The 23,149-nt window shown below is 55.2% G+C and overlaps 11 protein-coding genes across 11 annotated transcripts; 6 read left to right on the top strand and 5 right to left on the bottom strand.

Annotated features, from left to right (window-relative positions):
• Nucleotides 1-111: 111 nt before the first annotated feature.
• DL89DRAFT_293959 (uncharacterized protein) lies at nucleotides 112-1,208 on the bottom strand (the record flags this gene model as incomplete). The annotated part of the gene is made up of 2 exons (XM_040890450.1): nucleotides 112-1,108; nucleotides 1,189-1,208. The coding sequence occupies 2 exons, from the start codon at nucleotides 1,206-1,208 to the stop codon at nucleotides 112-114; spliced, it is 1,017 nt and encodes a 338-aa protein (XP_040742544.1).
• Nucleotides 1,209-1,259: 51 nt separating this feature from the next.
• Nucleotides 1,260-2,710, bottom strand: DL89DRAFT_268532 (uncharacterized protein). The gene has a single exon (XM_040887953.1). It carries the CDS (start codon nucleotides 2,648-2,650, stop codon nucleotides 1,415-1,417), a length of 1,236 nt encoding a protein of 411 aa, XP_040742543.1. The 5' UTR covers nucleotides 2,651-2,710; the 3' UTR covers nucleotides 1,260-1,414.
• Nucleotides 2,711-3,634: 924 nt separating this feature from the next.
• On the top strand, nucleotides 3,635-5,149 carry DL89DRAFT_318695 (uncharacterized protein; the record flags this gene model as incomplete). The annotated part of the gene is made up of 2 exons (XM_040891109.1): nucleotides 3,635-3,757; nucleotides 3,796-5,149. 2 exons carry the CDS (start codon nucleotides 3,635-3,637, stop codon nucleotides 5,140-5,142), a joined length of 1,470 nt encoding a protein of 489 aa, XP_040742542.1. The 3' UTR covers nucleotides 5,143-5,149.
• Nucleotides 5,150-6,287: 1,138 nt separating this feature from the next.
• On the top strand, nucleotides 6,288-7,907 carry DL89DRAFT_268531 (Six-hairpin glycosidase). Its single transcript, XM_040887952.1, has one exon. It carries the CDS (start codon nucleotides 6,355-6,357, stop codon nucleotides 7,852-7,854), a length of 1,500 nt encoding a protein of 499 aa, XP_040742541.1. The 5' UTR covers nucleotides 6,288-6,354; the 3' UTR covers nucleotides 7,855-7,907.
• A 12-nt stretch (nucleotides 7,908-7,919) lies between these two features.
• Nucleotides 7,920-8,949, bottom strand: DL89DRAFT_293956 (uncharacterized protein; the record flags this gene model as incomplete). The annotated part of the gene is made up of 3 exons (XM_040890449.1): nucleotides 7,920-8,363; nucleotides 8,415-8,813; nucleotides 8,899-8,949. 3 exons carry the CDS (start codon nucleotides 8,947-8,949, stop codon nucleotides 7,920-7,922), a joined length of 894 nt encoding a protein of 297 aa, XP_040742540.1.
• A 253-nt stretch (nucleotides 8,950-9,202) lies between these two features.
• DL89DRAFT_268530 (actin-like ATPase domain-containing protein) lies at nucleotides 9,203-12,012 on the top strand. The gene is made up of 7 exons (XM_040887951.1): nucleotides 9,203-9,318; nucleotides 9,344-11,567; nucleotides 11,589-11,636; nucleotides 11,664-11,747; nucleotides 11,769-11,791; nucleotides 11,819-11,827; nucleotides 11,852-12,012. Exons 1-7 carry the CDS (start codon nucleotides 9,263-9,265, stop codon nucleotides 11,946-11,948), a joined length of 2,541 nt encoding a protein of 846 aa, XP_040742539.1. The 5' UTR covers nucleotides 9,203-9,262; the 3' UTR covers nucleotides 11,949-12,012.
• On the bottom strand, nucleotides 12,003-14,618 carry DL89DRAFT_293954 (uncharacterized protein; the record flags this gene model as incomplete). Its single annotated transcript, XM_040890448.1, has 2 exons — nucleotides 12,003-13,490; nucleotides 14,325-14,618. 2 exons carry the CDS (start codon nucleotides 14,616-14,618, stop codon nucleotides 12,003-12,005), a joined length of 1,782 nt encoding a protein of 593 aa, XP_040742538.1.
• A 562-nt stretch (nucleotides 14,619-15,180) lies between these two features.
• Nucleotides 15,181-17,076, top strand: DL89DRAFT_268529 (DEAD-domain-containing protein). Its single transcript, XM_040887950.1, has one exon. It carries the CDS (start codon nucleotides 15,234-15,236, stop codon nucleotides 17,028-17,030), a length of 1,797 nt encoding a protein of 598 aa, XP_040742537.1. The 5' UTR covers nucleotides 15,181-15,233; the 3' UTR covers nucleotides 17,031-17,076.
• A 181-nt stretch (nucleotides 17,077-17,257) lies between these two features.
• On the top strand, nucleotides 17,258-18,907 carry DL89DRAFT_268528 (uncharacterized protein). Its single transcript, XM_040887949.1, has one exon. It carries the CDS (start codon nucleotides 17,267-17,269, stop codon nucleotides 18,533-18,535), a length of 1,269 nt encoding a protein of 422 aa, XP_040742536.1. The 5' UTR covers nucleotides 17,258-17,266; the 3' UTR covers nucleotides 18,536-18,907.
• Nucleotides 18,560-19,198, bottom strand: DL89DRAFT_224566 (uncharacterized protein; the record flags this gene model as incomplete). The annotated part of the gene is made up of 1 exon (XM_040884697.1): nucleotides 18,560-19,198. The coding sequence occupies one exon, from the start codon at nucleotides 19,196-19,198 to the stop codon at nucleotides 18,560-18,562; it is 639 nt and encodes a 212-aa protein (XP_040742535.1).
• A 2,236-nt stretch (nucleotides 19,199-21,434) lies between these two features.
• Nucleotides 21,435-23,105, top strand: DL89DRAFT_183339 (uncharacterized protein). The gene has a single exon (XM_040883926.1). It carries the CDS (start codon nucleotides 21,594-21,596, stop codon nucleotides 22,782-22,784), a length of 1,191 nt encoding a protein of 396 aa, XP_040742534.1. The 5' UTR covers nucleotides 21,435-21,593; the 3' UTR covers nucleotides 22,785-23,105.
• The last annotated feature ends 44 nt before the right edge of the window (nucleotides 23,106-23,149 follow it).

Raw genomic sequence — 23,149 nt, 5'->3', positions numbered from 1 at the left:
CGTGAGGGCTTGGACATGAGGGTAAACATAAAAGGCGAAATGTGAAAAAAGGACTATTGACGTGGGCAGATAGGTGAGGGCTAGTACAATTGCAAAGAAAAATTTTGCTCCTCAAGCCTGCCGCCGTTGGGGTACAGTATGCAGTTCCGACCGGGCCATGCGCTGCTGCATCTCGCTGCGTGCTAGGCGCGACTTGGCCAGCCGCTGCTCGACCAGGGTGCTGCCGACAGTTGACGGCTGGTGCATATCGACGCCGCGGCCCTCGCCCGACACCAGCGAGCGCAGGTTGGTGGGCCGCTGCAGCGAGTCGGCGTGGTGCGAGCCGGCAAGCGACTTTGGGCTGGCAATGGTTCTGTTGCGGGCCAGGCGGGCGTGGACCGTGGCATACTTGCCCGACGAGCCGATCAGCGGTGTGACCTTTGTGCGAGCTCCAGCGAGGCGCGATTCGAGATCCTTGACGCGCGACATAATGTCGTGCACCATGCGCGCTGGGTTCTCGCCGTTGCCAGCGTCGATGTTCGCTGATGACTTTGACAGCCCCGAGTTCTGTGGCACCACGCGGCTGTTGCGGCTCCGCACCACGTTCAGCTCCAGATTCAGATCCTTCAGCTCGTCCTTCAGCCGCTGGACCTCGTCGACCAGGATCTTCTTTGTCTGCACCTCGGACAGTAGGTGCGAGTTCTCCTCCACCGCGCGGCTCAGCCGGAACTCCATGTCTGTCAGCGACGATTTGGCTGCCCGCTCGTTGCGCTCCAGGTCGTCGTTGTCCTGCTCCAGCTCGCGCGTACGGCTCTTGTAGTACTCCTGCTGCGACCGCACAAACTGCAGCTCCCGTTCGATCGATGCCAGGTCCTCACCCGCCTTCAGCTGCGCCTTCTGGTACTTGTCCTTCAGCTCGTCAATGTCAAACTTGTACCGCTCATTCTTTGTGCGTAGCTCGCGGTTAATTGCCTCCAGCCGCTCGATTTCTGACTCCAATTCCCCTTCCAGCTCAGCGGATTGCACCTGGAAGTCCTCCAGTTCGTATTCTTTGTTGGCCAGGTCCTCGCGCAGGTTAAGCGTCTGGTTGCGCCAGTACGCGATTTCCTCTTCTGGCGATGCAAAAGTACTACAAATACAGCCCCTTTTCTGTTAGTCTATGGCTGTCTGGCGCCTTCTGCTACTGCACCGTCGCCGACTGGCACTTACGTTGGGTCCTCCTCGTTCATTCTCTTTTCAAAGAGGGAATTGGGGGCGGAATTTACAAGTATAAAAAGGAAGGCGTTTTGAAGTAAAGTGGGGAAAAAGTCGTGCAAGCGCTACACTGAGAAAATATCTAACTGTTTTCATCAGAACTCGTGGCTCACATGATTGGGCCAAGCCGGAAGATCTTCAAACCCAGCTTCAGCATTATGATGCTGCAAGCCAACGCGTACTACACCGGCCGCTGCTTCTTGCGATTCAAAAACTCCTTCGCCAGCCGCCTTCGCTTTGCCATCTTGCTCTCATTGTCGTCCATAACAGGCTCTGCGGGGACGCACACTATATCCTCGACCTGCACGCCCCTGGCAAAGCAGTCGCGCCGGAACACATAGTACGCGTTGCACTTGTCGAACGGTGACAGAAACGAGTACATGGCCATCGACGTTGCCTTCTCCACTCGCAGCTTAGTCTCGAGCTTTGGTGGATCGGCAGACTGGGAAACCAGCTTTGCTACCTTGTCGATAACCGCCCTGGCATTGCCGTCAGGCACCATGATGTCATCGGGAACCTGGATTGGCACTGCTGCTTCGCCGTTTGCGTGCTTGTCGTCACCATCCGGGCTGGGCTCCTCTGATCCAGACTCTGGGTCGTGTTTAGAGTCGTCTGCAGATTGTGAGCCCGAATCAGACTCGTCATTGTACCCGTACAGGCCGGCCTGCATGAGCCACCTGATATGCTTGTAGAACGGGTAAAGCGAGTCGTCCCTATTCAAAAAGTAGAAGTCGCTGTTGTTGCCCTGCTTGCCCTGGATCGTGAGCTCCATTTGGTTGGAACGGTCTGCAGGCTGGCTGGAGATGAACCGGGCTGTACGCTCGATGATTTCAAAGTGGCGCTGCGATTTAGGCGCTGCCATTCCATCGGACAGGGAAAATGAAGGGCAGAATGGCGGGTCGGTATTGGCTTCGTCGAGGTGGTTGAGCTGCAAGGCAGACACAGCGGGAGCAACTGGCTTCCCCTCCACGTCATACTGAAGTGCTGTACCACTTGCTTCGCTGGCGTCTTCAGAATCAGGCTCGCTGATTTGGCGAATGTATGCCTGTCTTTCTGGACTGTCCATGTAAAATATGCACCGCTCGTTCTCCTCCGTCTCCAGCGATTTAAACCGGCGTGCATCCATTTCAGGATCAGCGACAACAGTGCCAGTATCCTCGTTTCGGCGAATAGAGTTCATGTCAATAAGATATCTGATGTCATAACGGTCTACCAGCGTATTGGTCTCGGCTAGCTGAATCAAGTCTGCTCTGTCCGACCGCTCTGCCTGTTCGAATATCCGTGCTCCGTAGCCAAACACTATCGGCGTGCTGTCCGGCTCGTCATCAGTGCTGGCCAGAAAACCCTTGCCATAGCGCTCTCGTTTCAGTGCCAGCCACTCTTTTCGCTTTTGCTGTCTAATGCGGTGGGAGTCCATTACGAAGTATTAAGAGTATGCATTGCGCACTGATGGCCAGCCCTGGCACCTCAGCTTCCCAACATGAATATCTCGATGTGTGATCTATGATAGTATGGTACTCAGGCGCATTAGCAGTAGCTTTGCTGTATTCGCTTGCGTTCAAATCCCCTCACACTGCAGTATGTCTCGTGATAGGTTTGTGAATTTGCTTGCAGACAGCCTCAGGCGTATCCATGCTTGCCAATGCCACCGAAAGGTGACACGGTGACCATAGCAATCTACATGAATGCATTTGTGAGGATGAGGGATGGATCATCCACCGGTGGAGCCACAAAAGTCCTGCAACAGCATGAGGTCCCGAGATCATGGTGGCCACATAATGAGTGCTTTTGCCACCTTGGCCGCACACGAGGTTCGTCTGATCTTGTGATATGTCTCTGGCGCCAATCCCTAATGTCGTGTGCATCGACAAGGCTGGCTGTCCATTAGATCCAACTACTGTCCCTCAAACAGCGATTTCCTAAATGAACATATGCAGATGCAGACCTAGTGATATAGATAAAAATTTGATATTGCCTGTGTTGCAACCAAGCTCGCCTCTGCTGAAAATAGGGGCCAATTCGAAAGCGATCACACGCCACGCCAAGCGGTCTGGGTTTCTTCTACGCTCAAGGCTTGCCAGCTCAGTATTCAACAGAGAACAGCATTTCCTAGTTTGTATTCTTCAGTATGGATGTCATAGTACATATGCGGATGTCATTTAGCAGGATCCAAAGCATTCACTCCATAAATAGTATTGTGTCTAAGGTTGATGTAAAGGTGGATGTCACATTGTACCGAAGTAGTTGCTATGGTTGGCCTTACAGCAGCCCATCGATGCCTCAAGCTAAAATTACATATAAAAGCAAGACAACCATGCTAAAAGACTCACATAAGACCACATTGCAAGACGAAGCACCAATCTTCTTATTGACCTTGATACCCCAAGCCGATTCTCCAACCATGAAGGTATCATTTTCGTTTACTTCGCTGCTGGCACTCTCTTCTCTGGCTACAGGCTCTCTTGCCAGCACCTTCCAGTCTGCCAAGTGGGCTGCAATCCCTCCTGACTACAACACTGCCTTGGTTGACTGAGTATCTAAGTAGACCAGTACAGCTACTAGCAATTTTTGGCCAACATCTCGCCTGAAGGTGCTTCACCTGGGGCTGTTGGCGCCGCGCCCAGCAAGAGCAACCCAGACTACTACTACCACTGGACCCATGATGCCGGTACCACCCTCTTGGAGATCTCCACCTGGCTCAACGGAACATCTGACGCGTCAGGGTCTGAGGTGTATAGCAAGAAACTCGCCGACTATGCCAATTGTAGCCGCAGCATCCAGACCATCGAGAGTCCGTCAGGAATCGGCACTGCAAAATTCATGATGGATGGCTCAGCGTTCACTGGAGCCTGGTGCAACCCGCAGCGCGATGGTGCGGCGATCCGCGCCATCTCGCTAATTAGCTACGCTCGCTGGCTCATCGAGCACAGCAAGGACGTGTCGCAGTACTATGATGGCAAGGACCCATCTGAGTCGGTTATCAAGGGTGATCTTGAGTATATCGCAAGCAGCTGGAATGCCGACAACAACGGGTGCGGCATCTGGGAAGAGATCCGTGGTAACCACTTCTACACATGCATGATCCAGCGCCGTGCCATGATTGAGGGCGCGCAGTTTGCGGCTCAAATGGGCGACACTGGCACTGCCTCCATGTACGAATCCCAGGCTGTGCCTATCACTGGCAATATGACCAGTTTCTGGAACAACGACAAGAACCTGATCTTGCCAACCATCAACAGCAACGGGGGTGTCAACAAACCGGCCAATATTGATTCACAAGTGCTTCTGGCTGCGCTACATGCTTCCTTGGGTGATGGATTCTACATTGTCGACTCTGACCAGATGCTAGCTTCAGTTGTCGCCAAGACTAACGCGTTCAAGCCGCTGTACCCGATCAACACTGATACTGAGGCGACAGCCAGCTCTGCTACAATGCCAATTGCTGTTGCGCTTGGCCGCTACCCCAAGGACGCACACAATGGCTACAACTCTGGACAACAAGGAAACCCGTGGTCGCTGATCACCTCAGGTATGGCGGACTACCACTACCGCCTGGTTGAAACCTGGTCCACAGCCGGCAAGGTTACCATCACCAAGGCGACAGGGACATTCTTCAATCAGATGAAGGAATTTTATGGAATCGCGTTTACCAATGCGTACGAGGTTGGTGCCACGCATACCAGTGACTCTGACACATTTGGTGGGCTCCTGGCCAACACCATACTGTCAGGCGACCGTTATATGGTACAGGTTGCCCACCATACGGATGCATCGGGATTGATGACCGAGCAATGGCTGTGCGGCGAGGGGACCCCAACTGGCGCTCCGAATCTGATCTGGTCGTTCGAGGCACATACTTCCGCAGCACATCACCGTACAGCTGCATCGCGGATTGTGTATGGCAACTAAGCCTGCTCATTAATTAACCTGTGTTCCTAGCTCCATTGGCATATGTCAACATTGAATGCAATTCCAAATTGGCCACAGTATATCAACAGATCATTTCCTTATTTCCACTCCAAGTCCAATTCGCCGAATAGGAGGCAGCTGCGGCATGGGGTATTCCCACACATGTCTCGCTATCTTCTGGCCAGTGGAGAGGCGTGTGCGATTTTGTAATTCGGGAACCAAAATGCAAGACCTACCTCTGCTATGCACGGATCTTTGTCGCAATGTTGGCACCAGTTTGTAGTGGTGGTCCCTGTTTTCAGCTTGGCTTTCATGTGTTTTGCCACAAAAAGGGAGGCGCAAAAGCCAAGTGGGCTAGCTGGATTGGACTAGTGCAATTTCCGACATATAGGCTGCTAGCGCGATCGACATGGCGTATGCACCAGGGAAGGCGATCATTCACCGCCTACGGTCACGAGCGCTGTGGCTCTGGCCCACGAAAACGCATAGTCTGGAGAGGTCCATCCGCGCTGCTTGCTGCTGTCCTACTGGACTGAATTCTCCACATGAAACATGCGGCACAATACCGGCCATCCTGCAAATCCTCGGGTGCGAGTGGAAAGTGAGCCAGTGCGCTCATCGAATTCCAAGGGCAAATTAGTAGCTGGGAAGATCCAGCACGGCCGCCATACAAGCGACGTTTCCAATTAATCTCTTGCACCACCCGTCGTCGTTCGCTGGTTGCCCACCGCCGGCCAATTTTGCATTGTGATGCGAGGTGGGGGATCCAACTTGATTGCAGCCAGAGTATGTAGTCGTACGAGGAAGCTTAGTGGCTGGTGTTGTCTGATTTGCTCGCCGGTGCCCACCCATTACACATTCTCTACCCTGACTATTTGGCCTCGTATTAGGTGCATCTATTGCGTATCTCTCTTTCTGTCCCAGCTGTCTGCGCTGCGCAGGTGATCTTCAAGCGCATGCATTGAAGGTTCTAGAGATAAAGTGGCCAGTGTAGCTGCAAGTGCATGTACAGACAAGGGGGGTGGAGGACAGGAAAAGAAGCAATTCTCGGTTGAAGCGATTCTGTGGCCCACACCGACAAATCCACGCTTATCGGCGTATAAAAACAGGGGCCACCTCCTGAATCGCAATTGCCGAAACCACATCGACTACGCAATATCCTTCCTCTCAACCAAGCTATTAATTCACAAGTTCGAAGCAGGCGCCACACAAATGAAGTCGTCAATCTCCATCACCTCCATCCTTGCCATTGCGGCCTTCGTCGCTGGCACACCCGTCGACCACGGATCTCTCGCCAAACGCGCCGCAGCCCCGCCCTTCAACACAGCCCTGACCAACTGGGTCAACAGCGAGACCACCTATGCCAAGAACGGCGTTCTGGCCAACATCTCACCATCTGGTGCTTCCGCAGGTTCTGTCCAGGCTGCCCCCTCAACCTCCAACCCGGACTACCGGTACCACTGGGTGCGCGATGCCGGAATCACCCTGCACGAGGTTTCTGGATGGCTGAATGCCACATCCGACTCGTCCGCAGCCGCTGTCTACAACAAAAAGCTGGCAGACTATGCGACATTCAGTCGCACAATCCAGACAGTCTCCAGTCCGTCCGGCCTGGGAACTGCCAAATTCTACATGGACGGTACCGCCTACACGGGGCCCTGGTGCAACCCGCAGCGCGATGGTGCCGCAATGCGTGCAGTGTCGCTGATCAGCTACGCACGGTACTTGAAGTCGCAGGGCAAGGACGTGACGCAGTACTACGACGGCAAGAGCCCGACCAGCTCGGTCATCAAGGCTGATCTTGAGTACGTCGCCAATAACTGGAACGCGGATTCCCAGGGCTGCGACATCTGGGAGGAGGTCCGTGGCAACCACTTCTACACGCGCATGATCCAGCGCCGTGCCATGATCGAGGGCGCGCAGTTCGCCAACCAGATGGGCGACCCCGGCGCCGCAGCATGGTATAATACTCAGGCAACGGCTATCACCAATGGCATGGATGCGTTCTGGAGCGGCAGCATCATTCTCCCGACCATCAACTACAACGGCGGTGTGAGCAAGCCATCAAACATCGACGCACAGGTGTTCCTGGCCGTCCTGCATGCCTCTCTTGAAGATGGATTCTACACTGTCGATTCGGATCGTGTGCTGGCCACGATTGTCCAGCACATTGCCAAGTTCAACTCAATGTATGCAATCAACACGGCCACAACGACGACCATTGCGTCAACCAGCGTGCCGGTGGGTCCGGCGCTCGGCCGCTACCCCGAAGATACATACAACGGGTATGAGTCGGGACAGCAGGGCAACCCGTGGACGCTGATCACCTCGGGCATGGCCGAGTGCCATTACAGGCTGATCTCAACATGGAGCAAGAACGGCAAGATCGTGGTTACCCAGGCAGTAGCCAACTTCCTGAACCAGCTCACCTCGCTGTACGGAATCACGTTCAGCAACTCGTACAGTGTTGGGAGCACATACGGCAGCGGGTCGGCAACATTTAATGAGATATTGGCCAACACCATGCTGGGTGGCGACCGCTACATGGCTCGCGTCGCCCGCCACACTGACGCGAACGGCAAGATGTGGGAGGAGTGGAACCTGAGCACCGGCTTCGGCCAGGGCGCCCCTGACCTGACTTGGTCGTACGGAGCCCATGTCTCTGCTGCCACAAGCCGTGCTGCTGCCTCCAAGATCGTGTACGGCGCTTAGACAGGAAATATGATAGTATGTTATGTTGCAATATATGAACAGTACCAAGGAATGCATGCAGTGGACTACTTTTCTAGCTCGCGGGTGATCTGGCTCAGACTGTTGTTGATAAACTCTCGGCTTTCCGGTGCAAACAGATGGTACGGGAGCGGCGACGAAATGCGGTTGTTTCCGGTACCCATCCCGTCCCTGGGCTGCGACATGTATGTCTGCTCTGTCAGAGCCGGCTGCTCAGCAGCATAGGCAGCTGCTGGCGGAATAGAAATAGTGGTCCGTGGGCTGCTGTTGTCCGAGATCCGGCTGGCAAGCCCAGAGGGTGACTTGTAATGGCGAGAGTCTCCGGCCACAACATACTCGCTGTCACTCGGGTCCATCATGTCTCTGGCAAACCGCGAGCTATTGACAATCTCATCCAAGTACGCGTCGCCAGTAGTCGACAGGCGCCGGGCCCTTGTCGACATGCCATAGATCCGTGAGCCCGCTTCTCCTTTTGCTGCGTGTAGTTTCCGCTGGCCGCCTGGTCGAGAGTTGAGAATTCGTTCGAATCCTTAGCAAACGACACCGAGCGCTCCTGGAAATACGTTGTCTGGCTGGCCGACCCATTTGACGACCCTATTGAGCCCAGGCATGGCAGTTCCCAGCAACGGCGCGTCATACTGCTCGTTGGTCATTCCACGACGGGTCCGGTGCGTGCGCTTACTGCTGCTTTCGTACATTTGTTTCGCGCCCTCGCTGCACCAGTGTGACCAGTTGTAGAGCAGCCCGTGCTGCAGCGGGATGATGGACACCCAGGCCAGCACCAGGTACGCGACCCCAAGGGTCACTGTGTACACGCAGGCGATGATGTTGTACAGGCTGTTTGTGTACACAATGCAGCCAAAGTACGTGTACAGCAGGCCGCGGCCGCCGTAGGTGAACAGGAAGCGCATTTGCGAGTTGAGAAAGCGCGGGGCCCGGACCTCCGACGCCAAGAGAGGCGAGGCTGAGCAGGCCCGTGTACGCCTGGTAGATTATCAGGTTAGTGGGCGATGTGTGGTCGATGACGTTCATGACGCTGACGCTGGCGATAGCTGCGCATGCCAGCATGTTCAGCATGTTGAAGAGCAACAGCAGGAGGTAGATATTAAGGTACGTTCGCATTGCCGGCAATAATAAATATATGAGGGGGGAAAGCAGAGATGAAACAGGAAGCTGACCGAGTGTCTCGCTTTCATTTCCGGCTGGTCTGTGGAACCCGTAGAAGCGAGTGACAAAGCCCGTTACTATTTGCAACAGCTTGGACAAAAGTGGTGGCTTTTTTTTCACATTGGGACCGGTAGTTGAAAAATCAAGCGTTAGGCATGGTTTCCTTTTTTGCTGTCTTTTTTGTTTTACTAATTCGCTACTACTTTCTTTTTTCCTTTCAATCATGTCTGGGCTCAACGGAAAGCACAAAAAATACTCGTGGCTGCCCGAGACCAACCCGTCGGCGCTCTCCTGGCGACGCCAGCCCAGCGCAGTCGACCTCCAGCCGGCAGGAAAAACCTGCTAAGAGCAAATCAACACGGGCCCGGCCCAAGGGCAATTCAGGCAATTCAGGCAAATCCAAACCCAGAGGCAAGGGCATCGACATGAGCGAGCCAGCCAGCAGCCTTGGCATAACAATGGTATCCAGCGAGCCAGCAGCAGAAGACGATGCGTCGGGGCAGCTGGCAGCAATCACACCGCCAGTGTCGAAGCTCGGGCGGAAGCGGCCGCGCAAGGACAGCGTCGACGAGCTAGTGCGCTCGCGGTTCATGTCGAGCCATGCGCCACAGACTAGCAGCATGCCGCCAGCAAAGCCTAGCCGCACCAGCACGCCGCGGGGACGGAAAAAGGCCGTGGATCCAGGCACGCCTAGCATCACTGCCAGCGTCAGGGACGCATTGGCAAGCGAGCGCACAGTGAGCATCCGCGGCTCGCCGTCACAGCAGGGCACGGTGGCCATGAGCAATAACGCATCGTCGGTGGGCCACGGCAAACACAGATACCCGAGCTATTATCAGGGCATGCAGATATCGGGAAGCAGCACGCCTGGGAACGCGCACATGGCGATAGGCGACCTGGAGGGAAAGTACTCGTTCCCGGCATTCCCGATGCTGAATCCGCGCAATGTGTCGTCGACGTTCAGGCGCACAGACCGGGGTGTCGGCCCCGTGTTCCAGGACCGCGGGCTGGAGGTTACGACAGGAGAGAACGTCATCGTTATACACCCAGGGTCGAGGTGGCTCAGAGTCGGGCGGGCAAGCGACGCAGTGCCACGGGAACTGCCACATATAATTGCACGCAGGGCCCGTGCAGCCAGTCCTGCACTGGCCAAGGCGACCGCAGATAAAGACACAGCCAACTCGGAACAAGCCGAGGCAGTAAGTGGCGATGTCGAGGCTGAAGATAAGGAGGAGCCAGAAACGAAGGAGCCCCCTGTTGCTGAGGAGTCAATTGTCGACGAGACTCTAACAATGCTGCGCAGTGTGCTCAAGGAGCACCAGCGCCAGTCGAAGCGCAAGGCGCCGCCCAACGCATACTCGCAGGTGATGTCGTTCAACAAGCAGGCCACGCCCACAGTAATCCAGGACCACAACGACCCATTCAAAATCGAGTGGATCCACGACGACGAAATTTCGGGAGACTATGTTGTCGGCGAGGCAGCGCTGCGGATTGCCGACACCAGCAAGTTCCTTGTGCGGCACCCAATGCGCAACGGCTGCTTTAACGTCGAGGACTACGCGACAATCGAAGAGGTGCTGGGCGACATTGAGACCATCTGGAGCCACGTTCTGGATACCGAGCTGGGGCTTAAGCGCCGCGACCTGTCCAACTACGGTGCAGTGCTGGTGATCCCTGACCTGTTCAGCCGCATCGAGGTGGCGGCCCTGTCGGACATGCTGCTGCGGAATATGGGCTTCCGGTCGCTTATCCTGCAGCAGAGCTCGACCCTGGTGACGTTCGGTGCCGGCTTCTCCTCTGCCTGCGTGGTGGATATTGGCGCGCAAAAGACCAGCATTGCATGCGTCGAAGACGGATACTGCCACCAGGAATCGCGCGTAAGCATCATGCACGGTGCCGACGACATCACCCGCTTCCTGTTTGATCTGTTCCAGCGCAGCTCATTCCCGTACCACGAAGCCAACCTCAACCGGCTCTACGACTGGACAATCCTGGCTGATCTGCGCGAGAAGCACAGCACGCTGAACCTCTCGGACGTCAACATCCGCATGACTGACTTTTTTGTGCGCGTGCCCGACAGACCCACGCAAAAGTACAGCTTCAAGACCTACGATGAGATGTACCTGGCGCCGCTCTGCGTGTTCTATCCGTACATCTCAGATGCATACTACAAGATACCCGCATACGCCCGCTCATTCCTCGGCGGTATCGGGCCCGCCGCCCAGATCGAGACAGGCTGGGGTCCGCCAATGTGCAGCCATATGACGCCCACGCAGTTTGGCATTCTGCCGTCACGGCCAATTGAGATTGAGGCGCCGGTGACAGCCGATCAGTTCACTGAAGCGGCCACCGCCCCGGCCACGGTTCCGGCCACCGAGCCCAGCACTCCCGAGCCCAGCGCTGCCCCGCCTGCCGGCTCCTCAGCCACGCCGGTGGTCGACAAGTCTCTGGTCAGCCATCTCAAGGACATGGCTGCCAGCGAGACAAAGACGCTGCCGCCAACGCCAGTCGTGCCCACAGTCACGTACGTGCCGGACCCCGACTCCCAGTACGCGCGCATGCCCCTGGACGCGGCCATCACACACAGCATCACCCATGTCGGATCCGTCGACCGGGCGCGCAAGCTGTACAACTCGATTGTGCTGGTGGGGGGAGGCGCCGCATTCACGCCGGGCTTTGGCGAAGTGCTGGCAAGTCGGCTCATGTATGTGCGGCCCGATTTCATGCAGTCCGTGGAGCGCGTCGATATCGTGTCGGCGCCGCGCGACCTCGACCCCAGAGTGCTGGCGTGGAAGGGGGCCGCTGTCCTTAGCCGCCTGGAGTGCGCAAGGGAGATGTGGGTCGACCGGACCGAGTGGATGGACTTTGGCACCAAGCTGCTGCGCGAACGGATGCTGTTCCCATGGTGATTGTGTATGTCTTTTTTGCATGTTTCTTTTTCTTTCCTTTAAACAATGTTATATCTATCTCGATTCTTTTCGGACCAGCAGCTGGCCTCCGTCAGCATGCCAGCCCTGCAGCCATTTGATCTGGCTCTGGCCCTCGTCCACCAGCCGTGCAATCTGCGGGTCATTCGTGGGTAGGTCACGGTAGAGCTCGAATGTGAACCGCGCGTTATGCTTGAGCTTGGCCCGCATCTCCGGTATCGGAAATCCACGCACTTGACGTAGTAGGCCACGATACAGCGACAGGCACTTTGCCCGGTTTGTTTGGACCGCTATAGACTTCACTGGCGGCAGCAGCAATGAAGAATCAGTCGAGGAGAGCGATCGCCGAACAGTCCGTGCATCTGCAATCCGCTTCATGTCCTCCATAGCCGTACACACCCAGTCAGCGATATCGGGAAACCGCACCAGCAGCTTGGGGACATCCTTTATCCCGTCAACGCCAGCCAGCTTACAGATCTGATCGTAGATATACAGGACCGTATCCGGGCTGCATTTGTACACACACAGTCGCATAAACGCATGCCACTGGTGGTCAGTCAGCGACGCACCAGTCTGCATGATCCGGCCAACTAACGCAAATGCCCCGTTGACATCGCTTGTCTGGATGCAGTACCGCAGCACCATGGTTAGATCCGATGGCGATTCGGGCAGCTCATACTGCGCGTGGATTTGGTCATAGACGCTCAGGGCCTTTGGGAGTTGCTTGTCCGAGAGCAGCGCACGCATGATGAGGTTGAGAGTCACAGGGTCGCCTGAGCTAGCGTGCAGAGCGGTGGGCTGCGAGATGTTTTCATCGAGCAGCGAGAGCGCTGTGTGCGGATCTTTGGCGGAAAGGAGCGAGGACATAGCCATGTTGAGCAGATAGCTTGTACGGGCGTGCTCAGTACAGCTTTCAGCATCCACAGCCGAAGGGGATCGCTGAGAGTTGGACAGGAGCCATTCAGAAGCCTCACGCAAAACACTCATCACGCCAGCAACGTCGCCAGAACGTACATACGCATACATTAGTATGCCCCATGTCACCTCGCTGACCAAGATACCGCTGCTCGATTCACTGCTTTGCAGCATGCAAAGCTCCTCAAAATATGCGCGCACCTGCTTTGGCTGCTTCAGTATCGCCCACGCATACATCAGCGAGTGGTATACCTTCGCTGGCCGCTTAATATTGCACCGCTTCATATCTGCCAGCAAAGAATCTGCGACCTGTGTTTTGCGCAGAAAGAACTCGCCCATCTGTGCCGGCTTGCCTTTCCGCGTCAGCCCGCAGATAATCGCCGTATAGTAATGCACCGATGCCGTAACCCCAGATCGCAGTGCAGTGCGCGTCAGAAACGTAATTGCGCGGATGTCATCGGTGCGTGCCAGACTGTCGGCCAGTACTGCGTAAATTGACTCGGTGGCTGTGAATTTACCCGTGGTGGTCCATGCGGTCCGAGACTCAGCGTCACGAAATACCATGAATGCCTGCTTGACCATATCGTGCGCTGATAGCGAGCGCATGAGCTTGTGTATCGCAGAGACCGATGGGGACTCAAGGCGAGGGGATAGTTTAAAATGCACAGCGAGCGCACACTGCAACACCTTGTCGGTGTCCCCGGGGCATTCTGGCGGCTCGATAGCGGCAAGGATTTGTGATATCGCTGCATGATGTGTTGAATGCAGGATCAGTAAGCTGGTGTCCTCCAGCATCACGTCGACGATCCTTTCTACCGCCTGCCAGTCGTCGCTATGTCTTGTGTGCCAGTATGTCAATAGCAGGTGGAATGTACGTTGGCATTTTAATGCTCTGGCCACGGTAAGCGCATTCTCCAGGCTCCCTTGTCGCACCAACGCACACATTACATCCCTGTGCAGATCCGGGTGCCGCTTTGCAATCTCCGTTCGCCTAAGGGATAAAGTGACCAGCGAATCTCGGGTTGCTCCCTGTGGGTGGCTCGGTAACGCGTACACCGATACTGCAAAGTTAGGCTGACCCGCTCGGAGCGCTGACCGAATCAACGACTCAACAGGCGCTAGGTCCGGCGTAACACCTCGCGCCATCAGTATCCTCATGGCTCTATCTGCCAGATCAATCCGAACCAATGGTGTGTTCGATCCCCGTAAGACCGCCACAGCATCCACACACGCAACGAGTTCTGCCGATATCCACGACCTCGCAATCCCTGGCGATTTCCTCGCCTGCCGTAGCGCCAAACGCGCTGGTTTTGAAATGCACGTTCCTACCATCTTCGCTAACTTTGGCTGCGCGGCAGACTTGTATGCATATGCAGCGCATGATGAAAACACACAGTCCATAGCTGCCCTTTGCTGTGCGCTTAGATTATTATACATGTCGACCAGCCCGACGTCCTGGTCCGCTAGCAGCGCCGCAAAAAGCATGGTGCAGTCGTCCAAATCGCCGCGCATTTCTGTCTGCATTGTCGCATAGATCCCAGCCAAGATTCCATCGACCGAACACATCCGCTTGACCAGCATGAACTGCGTGAGTGGAGAGATTGTCGTTCCGTCTGCCTTCCAACCGCCATATGCGCGTTTGGACAGCTCAATTATATGTGTCATGTCGTCCCTGCGTATGCAATCCCAGATCGCATGCTCCACATCGCTGAACCTTATGCTGCTGTCGATCTGCATGTGCCGCCGTACAAGATTGATTCTGCTTGAGCTGTTTCGATCATGGACACCACCGTGTGGATCAGATGCTGTAGCCGCTAGGCCTGCTGAGGACACATAGTGTCTGGCAATCCGAAGCGCACACCGGTGTCCGGCTGCAGTTTTTGCTGCTGCTGCCGGCCCGCATGGAAACAAGACAGCTGGCGGACACGGCAGTCGTCGTGGTAGCATATATCTGCAACTCTCCCAAAAACGGGGCTTCTATGTGTGAGGCGTTTGAATTAGACGGAAAATACTGCGCTGCCGGCTGCCCCTCCACACTCCTCAAATGATAAACGGACTATGAATGCAAAAAGAAGAGAAATTCGGCGCGAATGGGAGCAGAGCCAGCAGTGCTTGCACAGCTTTGAGAGCCAGAATAGCAGCACCATTGCTATCTTTTCAGCCCAAAATGGATCTCTGGGGGTGCTGATCGGCGCAGGCGTGATTTGTTGATCTGGGTCTGAAGTTTTTTTTTTTGTTCGCTGCAAATGCTCAGCTATACATTGATGCCTGCCTGGGACCTTGTTTCTCTCTGCTGCGACTCTCCAAACCCCTCCCGTTTCAATTTACTTTTTACTCCCACACATTGGCAGAATGGACGAGAAGCTACTGGACTCCAAGGCGACCTTTCTGTCGCTTGATCTGGATGACCGTCTGCTGCGCGCACTGGGCAACATGGGCTTAGTGCACCCGACCCTGGTGCAGGCCAAGGCGATTCCCCTGGCTCTCGCAGGCAAAGATATCCTGGCACGGGCCAAGACGGGCTCTGGAAAGACGGCAGCCTACTGCCTGCCAGTCCTGCACAAGATCCTGCAGGCCAAGGACGAGCTCAGTGTGAACAGCGAGGAGCGGAAGCGGACGCGTTCGTTGATCCTGGTGCCGACGCGTGAGCTGGCGGAGCAGGTGTTCAAGTATATTGCAGATCTGTCAAAGTTCTGCGGCAAGGACATTACAGCGGTGAACATTGCGACTAACGCCGCGCTACATATCCAGGCACCGCTGCTGGCGGAGTTGCCCGATGTCGTGGTCTCGACGCCAGCCAAGATCCTCAAGCACCTTGTTGCCAAGAGCACCAGCCTGGAGACCCTCGAGACGCTGGTGATTGACGAGGCCGATCTGGTGCTGTCGTTTGGCTATGAGGAGGATATCCGCGGGATCCTGGCGCACCTGCCAAAGATCTACCAGTCGATGCTGATGTCAGCCACACTCAATAAGGGCGTGGAGTCGCTGAAGAAACTGATTCTGACCAAGCCTGCGATTCTGCGCCTTGAGGACGACAAGGAGGAGTCGAGCAGCCTGGTGCAGTACGTCGTGAGGTGCACCGAGGAGGACAAGTTCCTGCTGGCTTACGTCATTCTGAAGCTGAAGCTGATTGCCGGCAAGTGCATTTTGTTTGTCAACGATATTGACCGGAGTTACCGTCTCAAGCTGTTCCTGGAACAGTTCTCGATCCGGGCCTGTGTACTGAATTCGGAGCTGCCGTTGAACTCGCGTTACCACATTGTCGAGGAGTTTAACCGCGGAGTCTACGACTATATAATTGCTACAGACGAGAGTGACAAGATGGGCGAGGCTGATACAAAGGAGGACGAGGAAGAGGAGGAAGAGGCTGTGGAGGAGACCGAGGCGGCCGAAGAAGCCAAGGGCGAGGAGGATGCCGAGGAGGAGAATACAAAGAAGAGCAAAAAGCTCAAGAGCAAAACTAAGAAGCGCAAGCGCGGGCAGGACAAGGAGTACGGCGTCTCGCGCGGCATCGACTTCAAGGGCGTGGCGGCAGTGATTAACTTTGACTTCCCGCTCTCAGCGCGCGCCTACACGCACCGTGTTGGGCGCACAGCGCGCGGCGGCAGGCGCGGCATGAGCCTGTCGTTTGTCACCAAGGAGGATGCGAAGCAGAAGACAGTGCAGGCCAACGAGGAGCCGGTGTTTGAGCGCGTGGCAGTGCAGCAGCGCAAGCAGGGCAGCGAGATCCTGCCATACAAATTCGACATGGCGCAGGTGGACGGGTTCCGGTACCGCGCCAACGACGCAATGCGCTCGGTGACGAAGACGTCGATCCGCGAGGCGCGCATCAAGGAGATCAAGCAGGAGATCCTGAACTCGGAGAAGCTCAAGGCGCATTTCGAAGACAAGCCGCGGGACCTGCAGTTTTTGCGGCACGACAAGGAGCTCCACCCGCAGCAGATCCAGCCACATATGAGGCATATTCCGCAGTACCTGGTGCCCAAGATCGCTGGCGTGGCTCATGCGGATGGTGTGGCGACGACGCCCGAGGTCGGGTTTGTGCCGTTCAACAAGGATGCGAAGCGGAGGAAGGGCAGCCGGCGCGGCGGAAACAAAAAGTCAAAGGGCGGAGATCCACTCAAGAATCTGGGCAAGAAGCGGCGTTAGGTTTCTTTTTTTGCATTTAGAGTAGCCCATATATGGCAAGCTGCCACGTTTGTTGTTCAGGGGGTATGGTGAGTGCATACACGGCATGGAAACCGTGCATGTTGATATCGCGGTATGCCTGGATGCCAATCTCGCACCCACAAAGGGGCATGTGGTTCTGAAGGGAACATTGGTGCAGATTGATATGTTGGATTATTGAACACCAATATATAATTTCCTTTTTGCAGTATTTGACAATGAAACGAGAGACGTCGCACGACACGGATGGAGAACGTCCGAAGAAACGAGCGCATGTCAAAGACACGTCAGACACCATGTTGCCACCGCATGTTGACTATCAGATCCTCTCAACGCAGTACCCGGACCTCAAACAGTACCTAAGAGCGAACACCAACACAGGCAGGCTCAACGTGCTCGACTTTGGCAGCCCAGACGCCGTGCGGACACTGAACAAGGCGATGCTAAAAGTGCATTTTGACCTGGACATCCAGCTACCGGAAAACAGCCTATGCCCGTCGGTTCCCAACCGGTACGGCTACGTGAAATGGCTTGCAGACACGTTTACCGACGAGTTTGGCGATACGGAGGTAGTTGGCCTCGACATTGGCACTGGTGCGTCCTGCATTTACCCATTGCTGGGCGCCCGCGCCATTAAAAACAGCAAGTTCATCGGGAGCGACATCAACCAGGAGTCGATAGAGGTCGCCAACGACAACATTAAGCGTAACTGCCTGCTGTCCCGGATCCAAACATACCTGAACACAACCCGCACGCGCAAGATCCCGCTGGATGCAGCAGGTTTTCCGTACAAGACGCTCTCCTTCTGCATGTGCAATCCGCCGTTCTACGCCGACGAGAAAGAGCGTGCGAGGCTTGAGAACATGAAAGGCGAGGCGCCGATACTGTCTACCAGTGGCAAGGATGACGAGTTCTACACTGACGGCGGCGAACTCGCATTCGTCATAGGTTTGGTCGACGAAAGCCTTGTTTTCAGAAATAGAGTCCGCTGGTACACGACCATGGTCGGTAGAAAGTCAACGCTGGTGGAGCTCCGCAAAAGACTACGGTCGGAGAAGGACGTTATTCGGATCAAGGAGCACAAGATCACACTGGGGAAGACCACACGGCAGTTCATTGCATGGTCGTTTGACCGGTCGCCGCTCCGGCAGCTCACGATACCGAGAAATTTGCAGAGCGCAATGCAATGGACTCTGGATACTGCAAAAGACCTGGGGATTAGTGTGCAGCTGGTAGGGGATTTGCGAGTGGAGCTTTCGGCGACCCGCGTTACGTGGTCGCGAAAGGCACGACGTCAGGCAAAGCTCCAAGCAAGCAGCTCGGAGGATGTGCCAAGGGATCCGATCCTCGAGGCCACAGCAACAATGAACGAGGTGGATGGCAGCTGGACACGTATCGACCTGCTTGCCAGCACCAGCTACGACCTGGCGTGCTTTGAAACGCTCTACACACACCTGCTTCGGCGGATATCTGAGCTATCACAATGAATAAAGGAATGGAAGAAAGGAAGTCTAATTTCTGCCAAAAATTCTGGTCAGAACCGACAGGTACGTCATGCTGATAGTGGAGGGGTCGTTCTGGTAAATGCTCATCAGGACGCCTGTGGCAGCCGAGAACAGGGCGACCTCGCCATGCCGCACATTCTTCCACCAGCGGCGCTTGACGCCGACATCCCAGCCGGACTCGAGGGCGCGCAGGAAACAGTACATGGCCAGCTCGATGCGGCGCGACGGAGCCTCGAGCAGCACCGCCAGGCCGCCGACCGACCCGGTGATGATGTACGACCAGTAGCTCTCGCGGCCGAGAACCGCGCGCATGCCGCACGAGAAATTGATGATGCCAACGATGAGCACAGCCAAGAACACCGAGCTGCGCACGCTGGATTTGATCAGGCTCAGGATCACCCCACGCGGGTCCTTGGCCAGGCGGTGGCGCTTGAACAGCAGCAGCACCGCAAGGTTGAGCGGCGTGTAGACGCGCATGGCCAGCGGGAAGACGTTGAAGAGGATGTACAGCATGCCCCTGGTGCAGCTCTCGGTCTGCGGGTGCAGGATGCCGCAGACACCGAAGCCGTGCCGGATCTCGCTGCTGAGCGCCGGCAGCAGGACATCAGCGTACTTTTCTGATGCAAAGTACTCCCGCGTGGTCATGCCGGCGGGAATCCGGCCGTGTAGGAGACTGCCTGGCTGTGTGGCCTGGCCCACGGTCCGGCTGATGCTCGTGAGCGCCAGATTGGCCGTGTCCGGGTAGAACCTTTCGTACCCGCTGGCACGCGTCAGGAACTTGACGTAGCCACGGGGCATGACTTCGGTTTCAAACAGAATGCACATGCCGATAACGCAGCACGACGCCGACATCAGCGCCGTGGACGAGTACTTGCGGATCCAGCCGACAATCCGCTCGATAGTCTCGGCATGGCGGGCCTGGCGCTTCGCCTCCTTGCTGTTGTCTGCGGTGTCGGGCGACCACCGCACATTCTGCTTATCTCGGCTGGGCCCGGGGCCCGCCTGCGACATATGCAGGCCTTTCAGGTGCTTATGCTGGACATCCCCGGCAATCATGCTGCCGGCCGAATACGACCGCCGCACTGACTGGCGCAGGGTACGGTCGTCCTTGAGCTTCTGCTGCTTGCTTGTCCACCGGTCAAACACCCACATACACCCGTACTGGAGCGCCCGCGAGACCATATACAAAGTCACTGCTGTGCGCCTGGACCGGCTGCGATCAAGCTTAATCGAGATAAGCCCAGCCAGCATCCCGGCCACCAGTGCATTCGTATAGTCGCTGCTGTGGGCGCCGCGCCAGCGCCTGAGCGTGCACAGAAAGCCCTTGTAGGCGCCGATCAGGACCGACAGGAACGTGGCAAAGCTGGCCGTGTCCCGGTTGAACGCGCGCAGGAGAACCCTGGGATTGCGGAACAGCCGCAGTGTTAGAATATGCGGCGCCACTGCCAGCCCGTATTTGACCACGTAGCCGACCAGGAACGCCTTCAGGAAACCGCGCACTGCGTTCTGCCTGCATGTCGTGCCCTCATGCAGGCATACGGCCTCCTCGCGCTGCCGCTTCTTCGACTCAATGGCCATGCGCCGCAGGTCGGTGCTGCTGTGTAGGCGCTCCAGCTGCTGGTGGAACCGCCGGAACCCAGCCACCACCGACTCTTTCTCCTTGTCGGTCAGCGCATAGCTGGTTATGCGCGCTATCGTCTCGATAAACGTGTTGAGGAGAACCGAGGTACTGTCGGCTGCGTCCGCCATGACATAAGGAATACAAAAAAGAAGAAAAGCTGCTGAGAACACCTGGGGAGGAGAAGTGAGTGTCAATCGCGGGGCAGTCGGAGGCCAGCTTTGGTCCTTCACAATGCACCGTCACGTGGGAGTCGGGTACCTTGTTTTGCCGAAGTCGGGCCACGCTGGAGGTTTTTGTGACTTGCTATTTTTTGAGCGGTTGCGCGTGAGGCATGCATGCCATTTCAGGCAAATCCCAACACCCAGTTAGTGCACCAACCAGCTGGACCCAACGCGTGGTCGGGGTAGAGGTCAACCACTTGGCAGGACTTCTGCGTACTAATACTGCATTGGGCTATTACATGTGAGCACTGCAAAATACAATGCCTGTGCCCTGACGCGGATACAGGCGGATGTATGTTTTGTGTAGCTTTTCCATAGTATTCTAGTAGTCTGAATCACGATTGAGTAGTTCTCTAGCAATCCCAGAACAGCATTTGGCTCCAAAAACCATCGCCCTTTTGAGCCCCACCGTCAAGTAAAGGGCATATTAACCACTGGTCAACATGTAGGTGGGTTCCATCTGACTTCATTTCTTGATTAATTTTCCACAAGCTTTAAAATGTAGTGTACGGAGCTGCCATTTGGATAAAACGCCTGCAGACAGGATCCATGCCATACACATACTTTAGCACAGTACATGGAACTGCAATGTGTAAAATATATGATACCAGTGTGTGGTTCCAAATTCTTATGATCTTAGGAACCCATGGATCAAGACCTTTAGGCCACAATGGCCGGTCATACTATTCTGGGCAACCGGCGCCACTACTTAGATGGGCACCTGCCCTTTCACCTGGCGATTCCTTCTTCCTTCTTTCATACAGCATATTTCATACGTTCAATATACGTCGTGGAAAGGTGCTCGAAAAGTAAACGTGTTCTAGACAGTTGCAGGAGGCTGTCTACCCAAGTGTATCGTACCCGAGACACAACACAGTGAACATCATATTACAGACCCTTTCCCTGTTAACCCATGGCTTGCTATTGATATTCTATGTGGAATACTGGTAAACCTTTTTCTGCCGTATGATCCCGCGTTACAAAAATTACTCGATACTGCGTTCTGAATATCGGGTTTTGTGGCCTAGACTGGGCACAAAGACGTTTAGTCACTTTCCAACGTCTACTGCTACAACTGCTATACGTGCCCCCTTGTCATTTATAGTCGAAAACATCCATCCTTGATCTCCTGATATCGTGACGTTTCAATGCGGTGTTTTGAAAACATTTCTCCACATGGCTTTTTGACAGCACAAGGATGCGTTGCGGCTGCTCTCCTTTCTCTCTTGTATTTTTCGTGCCATCAACTATGGAGCTACAACTTTCTGCTGCGCAACGAGTCCCATCAGACGCACTTGGTCTTATATTCGATTTCATCGAGTATGGCAGACGGTTGAAGGATGGGTGGGAAAAGCTGGAGTCAGAAAAGGGTGGTCGGCGGTACCGCGTCGCTTCTTTCGGATTGCACAAGTTTGCCACGCATGGAGAGTTGTCGCTTTGCCATATTTCTACCAGAACACCGAGACCCTTCTTAACCCCATCTTCCATGCAGCCGATTCAGAACCAAAACTCATCTACCCAAATCTCTCTATGGCAGCTACTGCCGGACAAAGCCTATCAGTTCGTTCCGCACACCTCCTGCCTGTCGCTTGATCACATTGCCAGCGGTGCCTCCATCCGCCTGCTAAATACCGGTGTCCCTCCCACAGTGGCATTCCCAAATGCGTCTGAGCTCAAACTTTCTTTTTACAGCAGCAACGACTTTGACCGTGCTGACTACTCTGTACAAGCCGCGGCTTTTACTGAGCGCATCTGCCAGCTGTTTCCCAAGGCACATGATGTCTCGTTCATTGTCTGCTCATGGCTGTGGAATGGCTCAGAGGATGTATGGAGAAGCCTCATGCATAGCATTGTCCCTACACCGAGAACACTTATCTGTTACAAACTTTTAAATGAGTCCACTACCCTTCGAGATGGCATCAGCAACGGGGTTCGGCGCTTATATCTCGGACACAAACGGAGGTACAGGACTACTACCCAATTGTTCATTCGAATAGGGGCACTATCGAGGAGCTTGTACTTCGGGTTGCTGTGGACCATTCGCACACTGCTCATAGGTGGGACATGCCTGTCAACCAGGATCCACTATTCAGCTACAAATATCCCAAAACTTGCCAGACTATCCATAGAGACACGCGGTGACGCCAGAAAACTCTTTACAAGATCAGCCACCAACCGGTTCCCATCTCTAACTAGTCTCTCCCTTCTCACATTCTGTGAGGTTGACATCGGATCTTTAGTCGGGGATCGAGGTGAAACACTGACATCACTTACGATGTATCTCACTGAGTCTCTGGTTCAATCGCTTCGGGGTCGCCTGTTCCCTAGCCTTGCGTGTGTTCGGCATTTTGGGGAGCATACTGCATGTATTTATTGTCAACGACAATGAAGCTCTAGCAAGAGCTGCAATGGAAGTGGTACAACTGCCATTTTTGATAGCGCCTAATGCCAAAATGATCGAGAACTATGTCGTTTCTGGCCTGCCCAATCTTTCGCACTCATCCATGTTCCCGGAATAATCACCCACACCCACGGCTTCAATATCTGGTTCTTTGCCGGCTTTCTCTTTCCCTCAGCCAGTTCCACCAGATTTTGGTCTGCCTACCAGGGCTCACAAGAGTCAGACTCCGCAGTGTCGTATCTGACAACGGCGCCAGCTATGAGTATTCTGACGACGAGATCCGTACTCTGTTAGCTGGCCTCCCAGTCATTAGCACTCGCTTGAGACGGCTTGACTTTGAAGAGGTAGTGCGC

This window comes from Linderina pennispora (assembly GCF_002104995.1).
Source record: "Linderina pennispora strain ATCC 12442 chromosome Unknown DL89scaffold_9, whole genome shotgun sequence".
Classification (NCBI taxonomy): Eukaryota; Fungi; Kickxellomycota; class Kickxellomycetes; order Kickxellales; family Kickxellaceae; genus Linderina; species Linderina pennispora.
This window is presented reverse-complemented; position numbering and strand designations above follow the sequence as displayed.

What these genes read in the sequence shown, in the direction of transcription:
- DL89DRAFT_268532 (XM_040887953.1), bottom strand. Translation starts at nt 2,650, where the DNA reads ATGGACTCCCACCGCATTAGACAGCAAAAGCGAAAAGAGTGGCTGGCA.
- DL89DRAFT_268531 (XM_040887952.1), top strand. Translation starts at nt 6,355, where the DNA reads ATGAAGTCGTCAATCTCCATCACCTCCATCCTTGCCATTGCGGCCTTC.
- DL89DRAFT_268530 (XM_040887951.1), top strand. Translation starts at nt 9,263, where the DNA reads ATGTCTGGGCTCAACGGAAAGCACAAAAAATACTCGTGGCTGCCCGAG. An exon ending in TGGCTGCCCGAGACCAACCC is followed by an intron (nt 9,319 to 9,343) that starts GTCGGCGCTCTC and finishes TGGCGACGCCAG; the next exon opens with CCCAGCGCAGTCGACCTCCA. An exon ending in TCACACACAGCATCACCCAT is followed by an intron (nt 11,637 to 11,663) that starts GTCGGATCCGTC and finishes CGGGCGCGCAAG; the next exon opens with CTGTACAACTCGATTGTGCT.
- DL89DRAFT_268529 (XM_040887950.1), top strand. Translation starts at nt 15,234, where the DNA reads ATGGACGAGAAGCTACTGGACTCCAAGGCGACCTTTCTGTCGCTTGAT.
- DL89DRAFT_268528 (XM_040887949.1), top strand. Translation starts at nt 17,267, where the DNA reads ATGAAACGAGAGACGTCGCACGACACGGATGGAGAACGTCCGAAGAAA.
- DL89DRAFT_183339 (XM_040883926.1), top strand. Translation starts at nt 21,594, where the DNA reads ATGCGTTGCGGCTGCTCTCCTTTCTCTCTTGTATTTTTCGTGCCATCA.